This window comes from Tetrahymena thermophila (assembly GCF_000189635.1).
Source record: "Tetrahymena thermophila SB210 genomic scaffold scf_8254716, whole genome shotgun sequence".
Classification (NCBI taxonomy): domain Eukaryota; phylum Ciliophora; class Oligohymenophorea; order Hymenostomatida; family Tetrahymenidae; genus Tetrahymena; species Tetrahymena thermophila.
Window position 1 is genome coordinate 730,766 of NW_002476481.1, and position 16,950 is coordinate 747,715.

Below are 16,950 nucleotides of genomic sequence, written 5' to 3' on the forward strand. Positions count from 1 at the left end.
TTCAAAATTTCTTTTGTTTAATGTATATAAAACAGATATATCCAGTTTATGCAGAAAGAATACATTGAATAATTAATTAATGTTTTTTTGTTAAATCATATATTATCATAAAACTGTGTTATTTATGTTCTTTTATTGATTTGTTACTTAGAGTTATTTTTACCTGGTTATTTCATATAATTCTAATTTAATTCTTTTATATTGTTCTTTAAAAGAATTTCTTTTGTTTTTTAGATTGGTAATCCTAATTAATTTAGTCAAAAAGTGTTAAAAGTATCATTAACGTAATAATAAAGCTTTGATAATTGTAAAATATTAGGTGTAAGATTGAATAAAAGTTGATAGAATTTTTAATCAAGCATATTATTTGGGTAGTTTATATATTAATTATTCGTAGAAAGGAGAAGACTGCAATGAAACATCATTGCAATAAAATTATAAACTTTAGGTAATGTCTTAGAGTAAATAAAATATATTTAAATTACTATTTTGGTTTATTTATAGAGATAGTATCTTTATATGACACTATTTGATATTTTAAATAGATCCTTTAAAGTAATATATTTTTTTATAATATATCATAATTCATCAAATATCTATAAATAGATTAATAGATTTGAGAAAAAGATAAGTGGGAAAAATTTGGCATGATAGGTAATGCTTTTTTACCTATTGGCCCTAAAATGCTCTGATTGTATATTCTCTAATATTTATATTTGAATATTTTATTTTTGAAATATAAAATTTATGAATATGATTTTCTTTCAACCTATTTCTTTATTTATGAACTAATTATTTTGTTTTTGCAAATATCTTTTCAAAACTGACTATGAAAAATGAAGATAATAAATTATTTCAGCTAATTAAGCTAACTGAGGGTAAGTGTTCTTTCATTTATTCCAATATTCCACCACGTATATAACTAATATCTATTTATTCTTCTTCAGGAATGTTTGGTTCATTTTAATTTGATTATGCTTGAATATTAATGTTTTATTACATTTTATTTTAATTTGATTATTATTCAGTTGAATTTGAAACTTAAATTTATTAGATAAGTGAGGGTTTGTTTATCTGTTTTTAATTTAAATTCAGAAATTTGATATTCAACAATCTCTTCATTTACTTTTAAGGTTGACAAATTATCAATATGGGATATAATCAGCTAATCTCATAATTAATCAAAGTAGCTCATATAATTTAGCTTTCGAGTTTCTTTTTTAATTATTCTGATTATTAACTGTTTTTTGTTATATAATCGATTAAAAATAAATATCTAACTTTATTTTTTATTATTAAATATTTGTTTTATTTATCTAAAAAGGTAGAAAGAGTTAGTAAGAATTAGCATATTCTTATCGTAGAACAATTAAATTTTTAAATCAAATTATCTTTTAAATTTTGAGTTAAGCTTTTTTAACAGTTTACTTTCTTTTATTTAGGTTTTTGTAAAATACTTGGGTACGCTATTGAGATAGTAGTATGATTTTCTTATTATATTTGACAAGATATATAATTAACGAATTTCAAAAACTAGATTATCTAGATTTTTTCTATTTATTATTATTATGATATTCATTTTTAACAAGAGAATCTATTCATATAATTTTCAAAAAAAGATTTTATAATATAATTTAATATGTTTTACACAGAGCAAGTGATTAAAGTTGAAATTAAATTTCTGTACTTCAAAAGTAATTCTCATCAATTTTATTAATGATAAATTTTTGAATAGATTTATTTAAAATTAACTATATATAGTCCGATTAAAAAACTAATTTAGTATTTATTTCTGTAGCAAAATTCTAATTTTAGGATATCGTACGCTTAAATTATTTTTCCAAAAAATCCTTAATGGGTGGGTTTCTTTGATTTATATGATTTATAAATATTTAATTATATTTTTCCTCTAAAAAATTAGGATAATCATGTTTAATAATATTTATTTACATAAATTTTTTTTGATCAGAAAAAAATGCACTTATCAGATTATTTTAATATTATTTTAAATAGTAAAATAATTGATCTCAAAATATTACCATATTTGATCTCACAATAAAAATAAAACAAAATATTTCTCAATTTAAATTGAATTTTGATTGCTTTTAATTTGCATAAAGTGAAATCTAACTTTTAATAATAATTATTTAAATAAACAAATAAATAAATAGATGAAAAAAGAGTTGACTGAAAAATTGAATAGCTTATCTTTAATTCTTTTAAGGGTAGTTAGTATTATTTCAATCTACTATCTATACCAAGATGGGTATTGGTTCTTCGCTCTAGTTATCATTTTGTGCTAAATAGGATTAGAAAGCAAAACGTAAGATATTAGTACTTTTTCTATATTATTTTTGAGAGTATATTTGATGATATCGTATATTTCGAGAGGAGAGTATATTTTGTACTTTGTTGGTGCCTAGTTAGTATTTGTATATGAATATATCAGAATATATAGCAAATAATAATAAATTTCAACATTTATAATATTTTGCCAACATTCTCTTTAGTACTACCAAATTATTTTATTTCTTTACACCGACTATAAACTTCTACTTTTATTTTTACTTGTTGTTCTATGCTTAGCGTTTCAAAAGTAAATTATCAAAATTCAAAAAGTGATGTTTTATTAGAGAGAAGATGCTACTTTTGAAGGTTACTTTGTTAAACTAATATAGATTACTTTAATTTTTAACATGCTAGATGATCCTATGACTTTAAGAAGTTAAAATATGAAAATTCCAAATGATGTATTTGATTTCTATAAAATCAATTTCTAATAAATAGGCAGAATTATTTTTATGATTGTTTATTATATCTTGAACAACATTTATTTTTCAAATGCAGAAAACAACTATATATTAGCAAGGATTTATTTTACTATTTTGTTAGCTTTTTCTTTGACTAGTATCAACTAAGTAATAAAATTTTTAAGAGATTATATCAAGAATGGATCCTTTATTGACATATGGCCAGTCAATTAATATTATATCTAAAAGCTTTATAAATATGAAGAAGAACTAACTGTTAATAAAAGGTATATCATTCTAAATATTTTAAAACAATCTGATAATTAAAATCCTTAATTTTAAGATGGCTATCAGTAGTTACTTGAATAGATAAATTAAGACTGGTAAATTATTATGAAATTACTTTTAAGGACAAAGAAAAGCTTTGCAATTTCTTTCAGCGATATTGAATATTAATGTCATCATAAGATAAAAAGCATTAACTTCTTTTTAAATTTAGAAAACAAAGAAATTTTTTTCGCTTTCAATAAAAACTAAGAAGAGCTTAATAAAACTTTTTTAGATTTATACCAACAAAATTATTTTTCTTCATGTAAAATAAAATAAATCTAATTGGATTATTATGAAGACTACCTTATTCCTTTCTTGACTGAAAACTATAAATTGCTTATTTAAAGCAAAGGTTACTAATTTGATTCTACTTATGATAAGAAAAGATTTTTAGAGCTTAAATATAGATTTGTTGGTCCTATATTTTCTTATTATGTGCTCAGCAAATATACTGCTAATAACCCCTTTTTCATAAGTGGTTAAGTTCTATTTTATGATTTGTATGATTGATTAAATTAGTAAGAAGGTAGGCTAGTTCATAATAATACTATTGTTCTTTAAAGTATAGTTTATTTGTGTTTAATTATATTTGTATTTTGAATTTACTTGAAATTTTTTATCAGCTAATTTTTTATTTAAATTATTTTTTTAAAAAGAACATTTAATTTTGTATTTATTTATTTTTTCACAAATATGCATTTTAATTCTTGCACAAATATAGCTGTTCCTGCATTTGAAATATCACAGATCATGATATCATGATTTGTGATATTTCAAATAAATTTTATATTACGAATGAATTTTTTTTTTTTCTTAATCTTAATTATTTTCTTTTTATTTGATTTCTTATATTTTACAAAAATTAATCAAAATAAAGACAGAAACCTTTTTTCAAATTTTGAGAGTAAAAAAATTTTTTTAACTTCATTTACTTTTAAGGTTGACAGATTTTCAATATGGGATATAATCAAGCTTATCTCATAAATATCAAAGTAGTTCATATAATTTTGCTTTTGAGTTTCTTTGTTAATTATTCTGATTTTAACTTATATAATCGATTAAAAGTAAAAATCTAACTTTATTTTTTATTATTAAATATTTGTTTAAATTGATCTAAAAATATAGAAAGAGTTAGTAAGAATTAGCATATTCTTATCATAGAACTATTAAATTTTTAAATCAAATTATCTTTTAAATTCTTACTAAAGCTTTTTTAACAGCTTACTTTCTTTTATTTAGGTTTTTGATTTATTTTTTAATCAATAAAATACTTTGGTGCGCTCTTGAGATTGTAGTATGATTATATTATTATATTTGACAAGATAAAAAATTGAAGAATTTCAAAAACTGGGATATATAGCTTATTTCTATCTATTTTTTTTATGATAATTCATTTTTAACAAGAGAATCTATTCAATACAATCTTCAATATAAGATTCTTTAATATAATTCACAAATATAATTTAACAAGTAATACACAGAGTTTAATCAGTTTTCTGTAAAATTCTTAGGTTTAAAAAATTTTTTTTATTTATTTTTTTTCTTCATTTAATTGTTTTATTTAAGATTGATTTTTAATAGCTTATGATATTGATTTACTTCGGTCTAGTGTAAACCAGCAGTGAAGAATATTATTTAAATGTTCACTCTGGATTTGACATGCAATTTATCTTTATCCTGGGATTTTTAGTATTTATCAAATTATTAATATTCCCAAACAAAAGGAAAGAAGTCACTAAATGATTAAAAAATCTGAATAATTTTTTTTAAATGTTTGTTTCTTTTTGTATTTAAACATGGCTACAAAACTATATATTTTTATCACTGTATCAAATCTCTAAAAAATTGAAATAAAAAACAAAATATTGAAAAAAGTGAAGGTCTAGAAAATTTACTCTTCACTTTTACTTCATTTATCCTATAAATTTCTTTCTCTATTTTTATAACATTGATTATTTGAAGATATATTAATAAATGATATAATTGACAACAGAATTAAATTAGGATATTACAAGATAGTAGAGATAATTTTATAATTATTATTACAGATCAACCAGAATATCTACTAAGACGCTTAAAGGATGATATTAAATGGGGAATAGTAATGTCCATAAAATATTATTATTCGACCTATAAAAACATTGATAGTAAATTTGGTATTGGTAGGGGTACAATATCCAAAATATGGAAAAAATAATACTAAGGTAAGTGATAAAAGTTGAAATCTTCTGTACTTCAAAAAAAATTCTCCTCAATTTTATTTAAGATAAATTTTTGAACAGATTTATTTCAAATTAACTAAACTCCGATTGAACTACTAATTTAATATTTACTTCTGTAGCTATATTCTAATTTTAGGGTATCATACTTCAAAGCTCTTTTTCCTAAAAAGTCCTTAATGGGTTTCTTTAGTTTATATAATTATTAAATATTTGATTAAATTGTTCATCTAAAAAATTAGGATTATCACATTAATACTGTTCATTTACATAAATTTTTTGATCAGAAAAAAAATTCACAAATCTGATTATTTTAATATCTAAAAACTTGATTTTAAATAGAAAAATAATTGATCTCAAAATATTACCATATTTGATCTCACAATAAAAATAAAACAAAATATTTCTCATTAATATCTAAAAACTTGATTTTAAATAGAAAAATAATTGATCTCAAAATATTACCATATTTGATCTCAAAATAAAAATAAAACAAAATATTTCTCAATTTAAATTGAATTTTGATTGCTTTTAATTTGCATAAAGTGAAATCTAACTTTTAATAATAATTATTAAAATAAAAAATAAATAAACAAATAAATAAATAGATGTAAAAAGAGTTGACTGAAAAATTGAATAGCTTATCTTTAATTCTTTTAAGGGTAGTTAGTATTATTTCAATCTACTATCTATACCAAGATGGGTATTGGTTCTTCGCTCTAGTTATCATTTTGTGTTAAATAGGATTAGAAAGCAAAACGGACAGTATTAGATTTTCTTCTATATTATTTTTGAGACTATATTTGATGATATCGTATATTTCGAGAGGAGAGTATATTTTGTACTTTGTTGGTGCCTAGTTAGTATTTGTATATGAATATATCAGAATATATAGCAAATTATAATAAATTTCAACATTTATATAATTTTGCCAACATTCTCTTTCGTATTGCCAAAGTATTTTATTTCTTTACACAGACTATAAACTTCTATTTTTAGTTTCACTTATTGTTCTAAACTTCGCTTTTAAAAAGTAAATTATCAAAATTCAAAAAGTGATGTTTTATTAGAGAGAAGATGCTACTTTTGAAGGTTACTTTGTTAAACTAATGTAGATTACTTTAATTTTTAACATGCTAGATCGTCCTATGGCTTTAAGAAGTTAAAATATGAAAATTCCAAATGATGTATTTAATTTCTATAATTTAAATTTCTAAAAAATAGGCAGCATTATTTTTATGATTGTTTTTTATATCTTGAACAACATTTATTTTTCAAATGCAGAAAACAACTATATATTAGCAAGGATTTATTTTACTATTTTGTTAGCTTTTTCTTTGACTAGTATCAACTAAGAAATAAAATTTTTAAGAGATTATATCAAGAATGGATCCTTTATTGACATATGGCCTGTCAATTAATATTATATCTAAAAGCTTTATAAATATGAAGAAGAACTAACTGTTAATAAAAGGTATATCATTCTAAATATTTTAAAACAATCTCATGATTAAAATCCTTAATTTTAAGATGGCTATCAGTAGTTACTTGAATAGATAAATTAAGACTGGTAAGTTATTATGAAATTACTTTTAAGGACAAAGAAAAGCTTTGCAGTTTCTTTCAGCGATATTCAATATTAATGTCATTATAAGATAAAAAGCATTAACTTCTTTTTAAATTTAGAAAACAAAGAAATTTTTTTTGCTTTCAAAAAAAACTAAGAAGAGCTTAATAAAACATTTTTAGATTTATACCAACAAAATTATTTTTCTTCATGTAAAATAAAATAAATCTAATTGGATTATTATGAAGACTACCTTATTCCTTTCTTGACTGAAAACTATAAATTACTTATTTAAAGCAAAGGTTACTAATTTGATTCTACTTATGATAAGGAAAGATTTTTAGAACTTAAAAATAGTTTTGTTGGTCCTATATTTTCTTATTATGTACTCAGCAAATATACTGTTAATAACCCCTTTTTCATTGGAGTTTAAGTTCTATTTTTTGATTTGTATGATTGATTGAATTAGTAAGAAGGTATTTTCGTTGGTAATAATACTATTGTTCATTAAAGTATAGTTTATTTGTGTTTACTCGTATTTGTATTTTGAATTCACTTGAAATTTTTTATCAGCTAATTTTTTATTTAATTTTTCGAATAATTTAAAATTACTTTGATTTTGAATGAAAATTCTAATAAATAAGTGCTATATAAAAATTTATAAATAAATTAGTAATAGTTTATTTATATTATTCAATTATTTATTACTCTTATATGATATGCTATATGTTAAATAGCTTTGAAAAAATAATAAATCTTAGATACCCTTAAAAATAGCAGTAATAAAATTTATATTAATTCTGATTTATTTCTACTCAATTTTTAAATTTCTTTTGAAGATAAATATAGAATGAAAATAAATTACAAAATATTTAAGAAAGTTTATAATAAATAAATAAATGAATCAAAAATATTTTTAATTAAATTTATTCAAGAATTATTTTTAAAAATATTTGATGCGTTTTGAGTGAGAGTGAATTGTATTCAAATCGAATGTTGATTGTATTGTAAGTACTTCTAAGAAAAAAGCATTAATATATCTTTCTATCTGCTAATATTAAAAGAAGTTTTTTATATTTTTTAAAATGAATTCAAAAAAAAATTAGATCGATTAACAACTAACAAACATTAATTCAATAAGATGTTAAAAATTATGAAAGAGAGAGTACTAATTAATTTATTTATTTAGTGATTTGTATAAAGAAGATTTTAAAAAAAGAATGATGAACAAAAGCAAATTAAATTATTAATTACATAATTAATAGTACATTGATTGATCAATCAATTTAAAGATATTTATAAAGATTAATAAATTAATTAATTAATTGATCAAATTGTATTCTTCATTTAAAAGATAAAGAGAATAACAATTATATTTATAGATATATAAGCTAAATAGGGAAGCATAAAACCAGAGCGTTTTGTTTGGTCAGATGATATATGACAATTTTGAAGTATAGAAGCCCAAACGGAGTAGTAGTTGTTATGATAAATGTATTCAATAAAATAATAATATTTTATAGGCAAAACTAACTCACTCTTTTTTTTAGAAACAAGCAGCCAAAACAACATTGCGAAAATCCCATATTAAAATCAGAACGAAAATTTTGATAATGAAGAAGAAGATGAGTAAATCCAAGACAATGCTTAATATCAGCATAGTCTCAAAAACCAGCAAAGTACTTTAAACAAAATTTTGCTTTTTAGATTTCAAATTAATCATTTTTTATCATTCTCATAGCTTGTTAGAGCTATTAAATTTGAAGCCTTAACAAATAGATTTATCAAATTTTGAATTTAAGTTATTTTACAAAAGTTAAATTATATTTTTAAGGATAGGATTAGCAAGTAAATGAAAAACTTAATTTACTTGAAGGAGTTATCAATTTAATTTAACATATTTTTTTATACAATATAGCCAAGAATGATGCAGTTGAAGGTATAAACAAAATTTAAATTTAAACAGGGAATATCAAATTAGTAGCAGTTTAGTTGAAAATATTTCTAATATTTTATCAAAATATATTTTATTTTATATGAGTCTATTATAAGATTGGTTAAGTATTTTTCACTTAAAAATTTAAAAGGTAAATACCCAGTAGGACGATACGACATGGCTTAGTACCAAGATAGTATGAGCAGCAGCAATTAGGATGTTAATAGGTTAGATAATATTAAAATTATTAATGAGAAAAAAGTTAACAGCATTATCTATTTAAATATTAAAAATAGGCAAGGAGATGAAGCAAATGCCTATGATGAAGAATTATATAGTGAAATAGATGGCGAGAGAATAGAAAAAAGTGGCAATACTTATAATGATTACATAGATTAGGAAATATTATTTGATGAGGATTAGGTTAATTTTTAATTAGGTGTAAGGAGTAATTACAGTAGCAATAACACAAATAACAACTTCAATAGCCAAAACTAATAAGGCAATAATCATAATCAAGCTTAAAGTCATCATACCTCTACAAAATAGTATTAGAATTATGATAAATATGGAGGTGAGGATTATAGCAGTGGATATAAAAAGAATTATGATTCACGTAATCAGAATAAAGAAGAAATTGGTAGTACAAATGCAATTGTAGGCTCTAGCACAAGTGTTAAAAGATAAAGGAATGCAAACAATGATTTGGCTTAATAATATTTGATGAGATAGTTTTACAATCAAAGTGCGAACAGCTGTACTATATGCTTGTCAAAAATTAGCCTTGCCAAAATTGTATAAGAATAGCTCCATGACAAATACTATGAACTTTTTAATTTTTATTTTGCAAAGGGAATCAACGAAATTTTAGCAAATGTGAATACATCTCATGTTATTTTATTCAAAGATTATTTATATATGGATGACTCATCAGAGTATCTGAAGAGATATTACTAATATCATGAATATTTTCCAAGATTTAGTCTTCTAGCTGATTTTTACACACATTAGTACAAGGAAACACGCCCTAATCTTTGTATAATTTCATAGGCGCGCATCATAAACAAAAGAAATTACAAGCAAGCTAAATTATTTATAACCAATCAGGAGAGGGCTTATAGGATGAATGAGTAAAATCAAAATTAGGGAAACTATAATGATGAAATTAACTTTTAAGATAACGTGGTTTAAGATGATTAAAAAGTATTATAGCATTCTGTTATTGGCTAAAATGCTGATGAGCAGTAGCCTATCAGTAATTTTTTAAATGAGCTGGATACTAATTTTGATGGTGTTTCTGCTGAAGAGAATCTAAATAACTAAAGTGGGTTCATTAAATAAGCTAATGGGCATCCTCGTCATCACTAAAATATTTTACACTAAGACTAAAATATGAATCAAATGTAATATTAAGAAGGCTCTTTCATGGATGAGTATAATAGATTCGAAAAAGAAAACAGCTTTGAATCAAAATCTCATGATATTTATTACCCATCTTATTCTTCTGATAATCAGAGTTAATCAAGCATCAATAAAGATCCTTTAAACTTATTAAAGAATTTGACCAAAAGCCAAAAGGCCGACAATAATGATAGTTTATCTCATACAAATTACATATTGGAATTAAAGACAAATTTTAATGATGATATATTTATTAAGAATCCTAATATTAGATTAAGAGGTAATTTTATCAGCATTTAATCAAGAAGCAACAGCAATATACACACAAATCACAAGAACAGCAACATTAAGATTAACAACAATCATATAAATTCCATCCAAATTTAAGATAAAACCAATTAAATATCTACATCTGGCTAGCTAACCCCTAAGTACAATAATTATTTTTATAATGAATTGCAGGATTTAGAATCAGAAATGCCATCATACTTAAAAGTATATTTGGAAGAAGGATAAAATATAAATAGCTTTTCATAGTAGCACCATAGTGGGAATGTATCTTCTTAGCTTTCTCCAATAAACTAGCAGCAAGCTAACTAAATAAAATTCAATTAAACACAATAATTATAATAATAAATAAATAATCTCTAATTATAGCATTCATAGGGGATAAATTCACATGACGATAAAAAAATATAATTAAATCAATAGTAGAATTATCAAAACTCATTAAACTTGCTTTCATCCGTTTCAGGTCATTACATGGGTTAAGGAATATAACCTGTAACTCCATAAAGTAATCAGACAAGTAAAAATTATTAAAATTAGAGCGATTCAAATAGCTAGATCATGAAAGATAATAGATTCAAAATCCCAACAACAGCTCAATAAATTGGAATAAACGATGTGGAGCAGTGGAAATAACCTCCTCTTTCAGCTAGAAATCACGCTGAGATTACTGAAGAGATAAGGAAAAAGAAAAATTTAAATCCGAAAGGAATAGTAATAGCACCAGACCAAGTAAGTTATTCAAAAGCAGTTTAAAACTCTACTCCACGCCAGCTCGTCTAATAATTAAATGATTTAACATCAAATTCTTCTTCAAATCAAAATGAAAAAATTCAACAAAATGCATCACAATCACCTTAATTTTAAGGCAACATCAAGCTATAAAACTCAGCAAACACAAATTATACTAACAAGAACATAATAGATTAGGTATTTTTTTTATTGAATATTATAATATATTAAATACATTATCAATAATTTTACTTATTCTTATTTAATTTATAAAATAGAACTTTAATCATGATTAAGCTGTATCTGTATCAACACCTAGAGATCCTTAAGCTAAACCATAAGCTTAGCTACAATAGTAACAATAAAAATAAGTCAATAAAAACAACAATTTGAGACCAAATAAAACTCCTTTACAAGTTGAAACGAAACCAGAAAATAATTATGATTATTTGCTAAAAGAAAACCATCTTTCTGGAGGAATTACAGGACCTTCTCTTAAATAAAATGCCCATCAATAACAAAATTAGCAGTTCACTCAGTAATTCTAACAACAAAATTAGTAGTAATAATAAATGCTTCAATAGTAATAAATATCATAGTAAGCTTCTTAACAACAATCTAAATAGAACTCACTTCTTAACAGGATACCTTAAAACGTTAAGCAGTAACTTGCTTTAAATTTTAATGATAATGAATTGCTGTAAAAAAATTTAAAAATAAACCAAATTTAATAATCCCCTGACCGAATTTGGACTGATAGAGATGTGAATCCTCGTCTTGCTGCTAACCCGTAAAAAATTATTAAGTCCAAGTAAGTATTGAATAATATCTAATTATTATTAAATAGACAAAAGGAGAGACCTAACTAATAAAATACTGTCGTTATTGGTAAGGGTGAAGTCAAACATTTAAAGGGAGGTAAAGTTCTCAATCGTCCTCTTTCAAATAATAATGAACTTATGGGTAGCCTAAGTGATAGAATTTTTCTCAACAAAATACAGGAAGAAGATGGAAAGAATCACCACTTGCCTCAGTAATTTTAATCTTTTCATTAAATTTACAATAAACTATTATTATTTAATTTAATATAGGGATTACAATAAATTTATCAGCGAGTAACACAAAGAATTATCATAAAAGATAATCCAAAACGCATTAAACAACTAAATGAATAAAATTAGCTCTAGCAGTAGCAGCAATATACAAGAAATATATCGCAAATATTAGCAAGCTAGGGAAGAAAGCCATCAGTACTAAAATTTTTATAATTCCAACAACTTGAATTCACAGGACTAAACAAGTGTCAAAGGAAGTGGAGAACATTTAAGCTTTATTAAGGCAATCTAACAAAAGCATGATGACCAATCAAATGACATTCTTTCTAAATTATATGCCATGCACAGTAATGTAAATGTCCAAAATGATTAGAAGGATGATTATCATAGTAATAATAACAATTTAACTAATCACATCAAGTAGCAGCTAAATAAACAAAAACAGCAACAAAGCAGCCAAATATATGATGAAACAATTTCAAAAATACATAAGTCGAAGATTAACTAATTAATTCAAAAGGCAACACCAAATAATAATTAGGCTTCTTAAAAAAAAGGAGGAGCAACTGCTAATTCCAGTAATAATAATGTGAATAGTAATATCAATAACATTATTAATATAAACAATAATATAAACATAATTGCTAAACATTCGATAAATAACAGCAGCTCTTAGCACTCTAATTACACCTAGAATAATTAGTATGTTGCAAACTAGCAAGTTAATTCTCAGCAACAACGTAAGTAAAATAAGAAGTCCCCTCCTCATAGCAATTACAGCAATCTTAATAGCTATAACAATTAATTAAATTAGTAAACTACACAATCGTCAAATAACAATCAAATTTAAGTGAGCAGTGGAAGCAGTAATACTAACTAAACTAACTTTCATAATTCGCAACTGTACTAACATCTTTAGCAGTAAAATGCTGATTTATACAATAATTCTATAGGTACTATCTCAAATCAAGCTGTCAGTAAGCTTTAATAAGAAATCAAGTAAAATGCTTGTACTCCTAATAGAATGGCTCACAAAGACTAGTAAGTTCATAACAACAACTAGCTAAAGTAAGCAAGGACTTCCAGCTTGATTAAGAATCTAAGCGGAGATCACGAGACATTCAATGAGTCAAACTACAAAGTATAAAAATAACAAAAATTAAACTAAGCTGCGATTATCGTTCCAACTGCTTAACACATGCTTCAATAATATTAAGCAGATTAAATGCAACACAGTAATCAAGTAGTTAGCAGTACTTAAAACAATTAATAAAGCAAATCTCCTATCTCTTCAACAGTTTCAACTTGCAAGAATGTAAATCAAAAGCAGCTATCCTACACTTCTATGCACAATCATCTTTAAAATCAATAAAATCCAAATAGCAAAGCTGGAAAAATAACTCCAAATTCAACTGTATCTAACTCTAACATGAATTAGAATGGTAAAGTATTTTTTAAGTCAATAAACGCTAGTGGAAATACAAGCAGCTAAGCTCTAAAAACAGGAAATCAGACAAATACAAATAGCATTATTCAAAGCAATAACAATAACAATAATAATATTAATATAAATTCAATTCTTACAAATAATTACATTTCTCCTACAAATCATAATTAAAACACAGTAACTCCATTAAACATAATGAACAACTATAAATCTACAAACAATACTTCATAAAAATCATATTAAGAAAGTCATTAAAATTCAATGGATAAAAACGGTTCTTCAAGCAGATAGCTTTAGCACATTTACTCCCAGCAATAATAGCAATAGATTTAACAAAGCTAAAAAAATTTATCATAAAATTAGCTTGGAAGTAACATCAATCAAAATAGTATTAATGCTAATAACTCAACATTAAATTAAAACAATATTATAAATTTCGATATAAATTCTTAACTTTCTAGAACTATGATGAGCAATACAAATAGAGGAGGAACAGCATAAGGATTCAATGAAGTAAATAGCTTCAATAACAATAATGAAACAACTCTCAACCAAAAATCTCTAATTTAACCTGGTTCTTCTCACTCAACTACTGGAATAACAAATAGTAATAACAATATGCTTGTTTAATCTAACACCCCAATTAATGGAGCAGCTTAATCAATTATCTAAGCCAACCTTAACTAAAAGATATCCTCTCCTAACCATAAAAAGAAGCAAAAATCAGAAAGTCTTTCAAAATCAAATCAAAAAACAAACAAAAACTCTCAGGGTTAGCAAATACAAAATTAAAATATTTAATTCATCTCTAACGAATTAAGTGGAGGTATTTCTTCTTAATCTCCAATAAATGTTAACTAAAATCAACAGTTACAATAATAGTAATAGAATCACTTAAACTAAAATGGCCTTTAAATACTTTCATTTGAATAAACACATCAAGGATCTTCTGTTTAAAATAAGTAAATATTACCTTCGCCATCTTCATATGGATAAAGTTAGCAAAATAGTATTATTCCACAATAAAAGAAGCAGGAGTTTAAGTTGAATATCAGCAAAATTATCAATTAGCAGCACGAATTTAATTCAAGTGGCAACAAAAATATTTATAGCAGCAGTAGCACTACCAATATGAACTCTTAAAATATGAATCATCTAATGATGTACAATAATTAAGAAGAAAATCAAGAAAATTCATATGGATTTTGGACTTCTAGATCAAATAAATAAAATTATTAACATTCTTCATAATTGTAATAATATGCTTCTCAGCATGGTTCTTCTAGTACCAGTAAGTATTCCTCTTCTAATCCTAAATAAGCAAATCTAACAGAAAGAAAATTAATAAAAACAAATAATAATTCCAAATAACGTAAAGAAGTACCTGCTGTTAACTTGACTGATAGAAACTAATATCATCGTAGCCAGTAATACACAGCTTCTTAATAAAAGCATGATAACTAAAAACCTTCCCCTTAAAACAGAAAAAATACTGCTTAAAAGAATTAAAATAGCAAAAATATTGATAGTCACTTTATAAATTAAAATTCATTAACTGGAAAAGAAAAGATAAATTTTATGAGTGGAAGTGGCAGCTTATCAGGTTTTTCATTAAAAAAATGATAGTAGCTTCTTCATAAATTATTTGCTGAATTGTAGCTTTTTTAAGAGAAATAACTAAAACAATTTTCAATCTTTTAAAAGATTAGTAATTTGTCAACTTTTTTATATATTCTATTATATCATTTAAATAAATACTTTTATATTAGTCTAATTATACTTAAAAGGATTCGTAAACATCTTTTAAACTCTCTGATACAGCTGCTTATCTCGCTCTATCAATAAATAAATTACATTTTATTTTTTTATCTCTATTAAAATATTATACTAATTATCTCAAAAAATATTAAATGTTTAATAATTCTAATTTCTCTACATTTACATTTGTTAAATTAAATTTACAAATAAAAAGTTAAAAAATCATCAATATTTTGTAATTTTTAATACTATCAAACATTGTAAAAAAAAATCCTTAATTTTTTTATAAAGAATAAAAAACATGATAGAAATAATTATCAATTATAGAAAAAAAATAAATTTAAATTATTTAAGGTATTTATTATATAAAGTAAGAAAACTTACTTTAAGAATTTTTAATTAAATAAGATATTATTAATGGTTATTTTATTATTATTTTTTTCAACATTTATTTTTAAATTTTAGAATAAATATTAACAATTTCATAGCATTTTAAGAAAATTCTATCTTTTGCTTTTTTCAATAGAAATTTAATTTTGTGTAAAAATAATTTAGATTAATTAATAAAGAATTCTTTAGATAATAGATATAAATAATAAGTGTTTGAAAAGCATTCAATTTTGTATAAAATGGATTAATAAAATTAAAAGTTAAGTGAAAAGCTCTATAATTATATGTAGGATATACTATTTGTAACAGCATACCAGTTTGGTTTTTTAAAAGATGAAAATAACTCTTACTTATTTTAGGATTAACGATTGAAAAAGTAATTAAGAATCGATTCTTTAAAATGTATGCTAGTTACCAGCACAATATTTATAGGATATAGATATTCAAAAGGAAGAAATCATTATATGAATTATATAAAATCTTTTCTACAAGGACAAGCTGCCGGGTATATAATTTCTATATACTATACTAGAGAAAAGATGAAGGATTAGCTAGTTTTAAAATTAGTAAGTTCATAAAATCCTAAAACACCAAAATGAAATAATTTAAATCCACTTAATTCTTATTTATGTTTTCTTTTTTCAATTTTATTTTTTTGTAAAATTATTATTTTGAAGTATAAATAAATACGGATATACATACAAACAATTGTTAGATATTTTTATATTTTAGATAAATAATTTTATTTATAGGTACAATTTTCATTGAAAATAATTAATTGACTTTTAATATTGCCACTTGCAAGTAAAAATAAATAATTAAAAATATTATCTTTATTAGAAAAACTTAATTAAATACTTAAAAGGAGTCAAAAATTATTCTTTAAAATTTAGAAATTCAAAATAATATTTTTTAATCTTTTTATTGGTTACAGACATGAATAAGCATTTATCATGATATAATTTGTATATCCTAAAGGATAATCTAAAAACACTTATTTGCTACTTAAGTTAATTAAAAACCTAAAAAATAAAAATCTAACCTAATTTACCTCATGAAGCAATTTACATAGAGTTA

At 23.2% G+C, this 16,950-nt stretch overlaps 3 protein-coding genes across 3 annotated transcripts; all 3 read left to right on the forward strand. All coding sequences in view use genetic code 6, as the record gives it.

The window, feature by feature from the left end:
• Positions 1-2,621: 2,621 nt before the first annotated feature.
• Positions 2,622-3,590, forward strand: TTHERM_00104990 (transmembrane protein, putative; the record flags this gene model as incomplete). The annotated part of the gene is made up of 1 exon (XM_001012251.1): positions 2,622-3,590. One exon carries the CDS (start codon positions 2,622-2,624, stop codon positions 3,588-3,590), a length of 969 nt encoding a protein of 322 aa, XP_001012251.1.
• Positions 3,591-6,357: 2,767 nt separating this feature from the next.
• Positions 6,358-7,326, forward strand: TTHERM_00105010 (transmembrane protein, putative; the record flags this gene model as incomplete). The annotated part of the gene is made up of 1 exon (XM_001012253.1): positions 6,358-7,326. One exon carries the CDS (start codon positions 6,358-6,360, stop codon positions 7,324-7,326), a length of 969 nt encoding a protein of 322 aa, XP_001012253.1.
• Positions 7,327-8,299: 973 nt separating this feature from the next.
• On the forward strand, positions 8,300-15,348 carry TTHERM_00105020 (hypothetical protein; the record flags this gene model as incomplete). The annotated part of the gene is made up of 8 exons (XM_001012254.3): positions 8,300-8,360; positions 8,417-8,545; positions 8,785-8,805; positions 8,954-9,029; positions 9,099-11,421; positions 11,502-12,013; positions 12,071-12,256; positions 12,315-15,348. The coding sequence occupies 8 exons, from the start codon at positions 8,300-8,302 to the stop codon at positions 15,346-15,348; spliced, it is 6,342 nt and encodes a 2,113-aa protein (XP_001012254.2).
• Between the last annotated feature and the right edge of the window lie 1,602 nt (positions 15,349-16,950).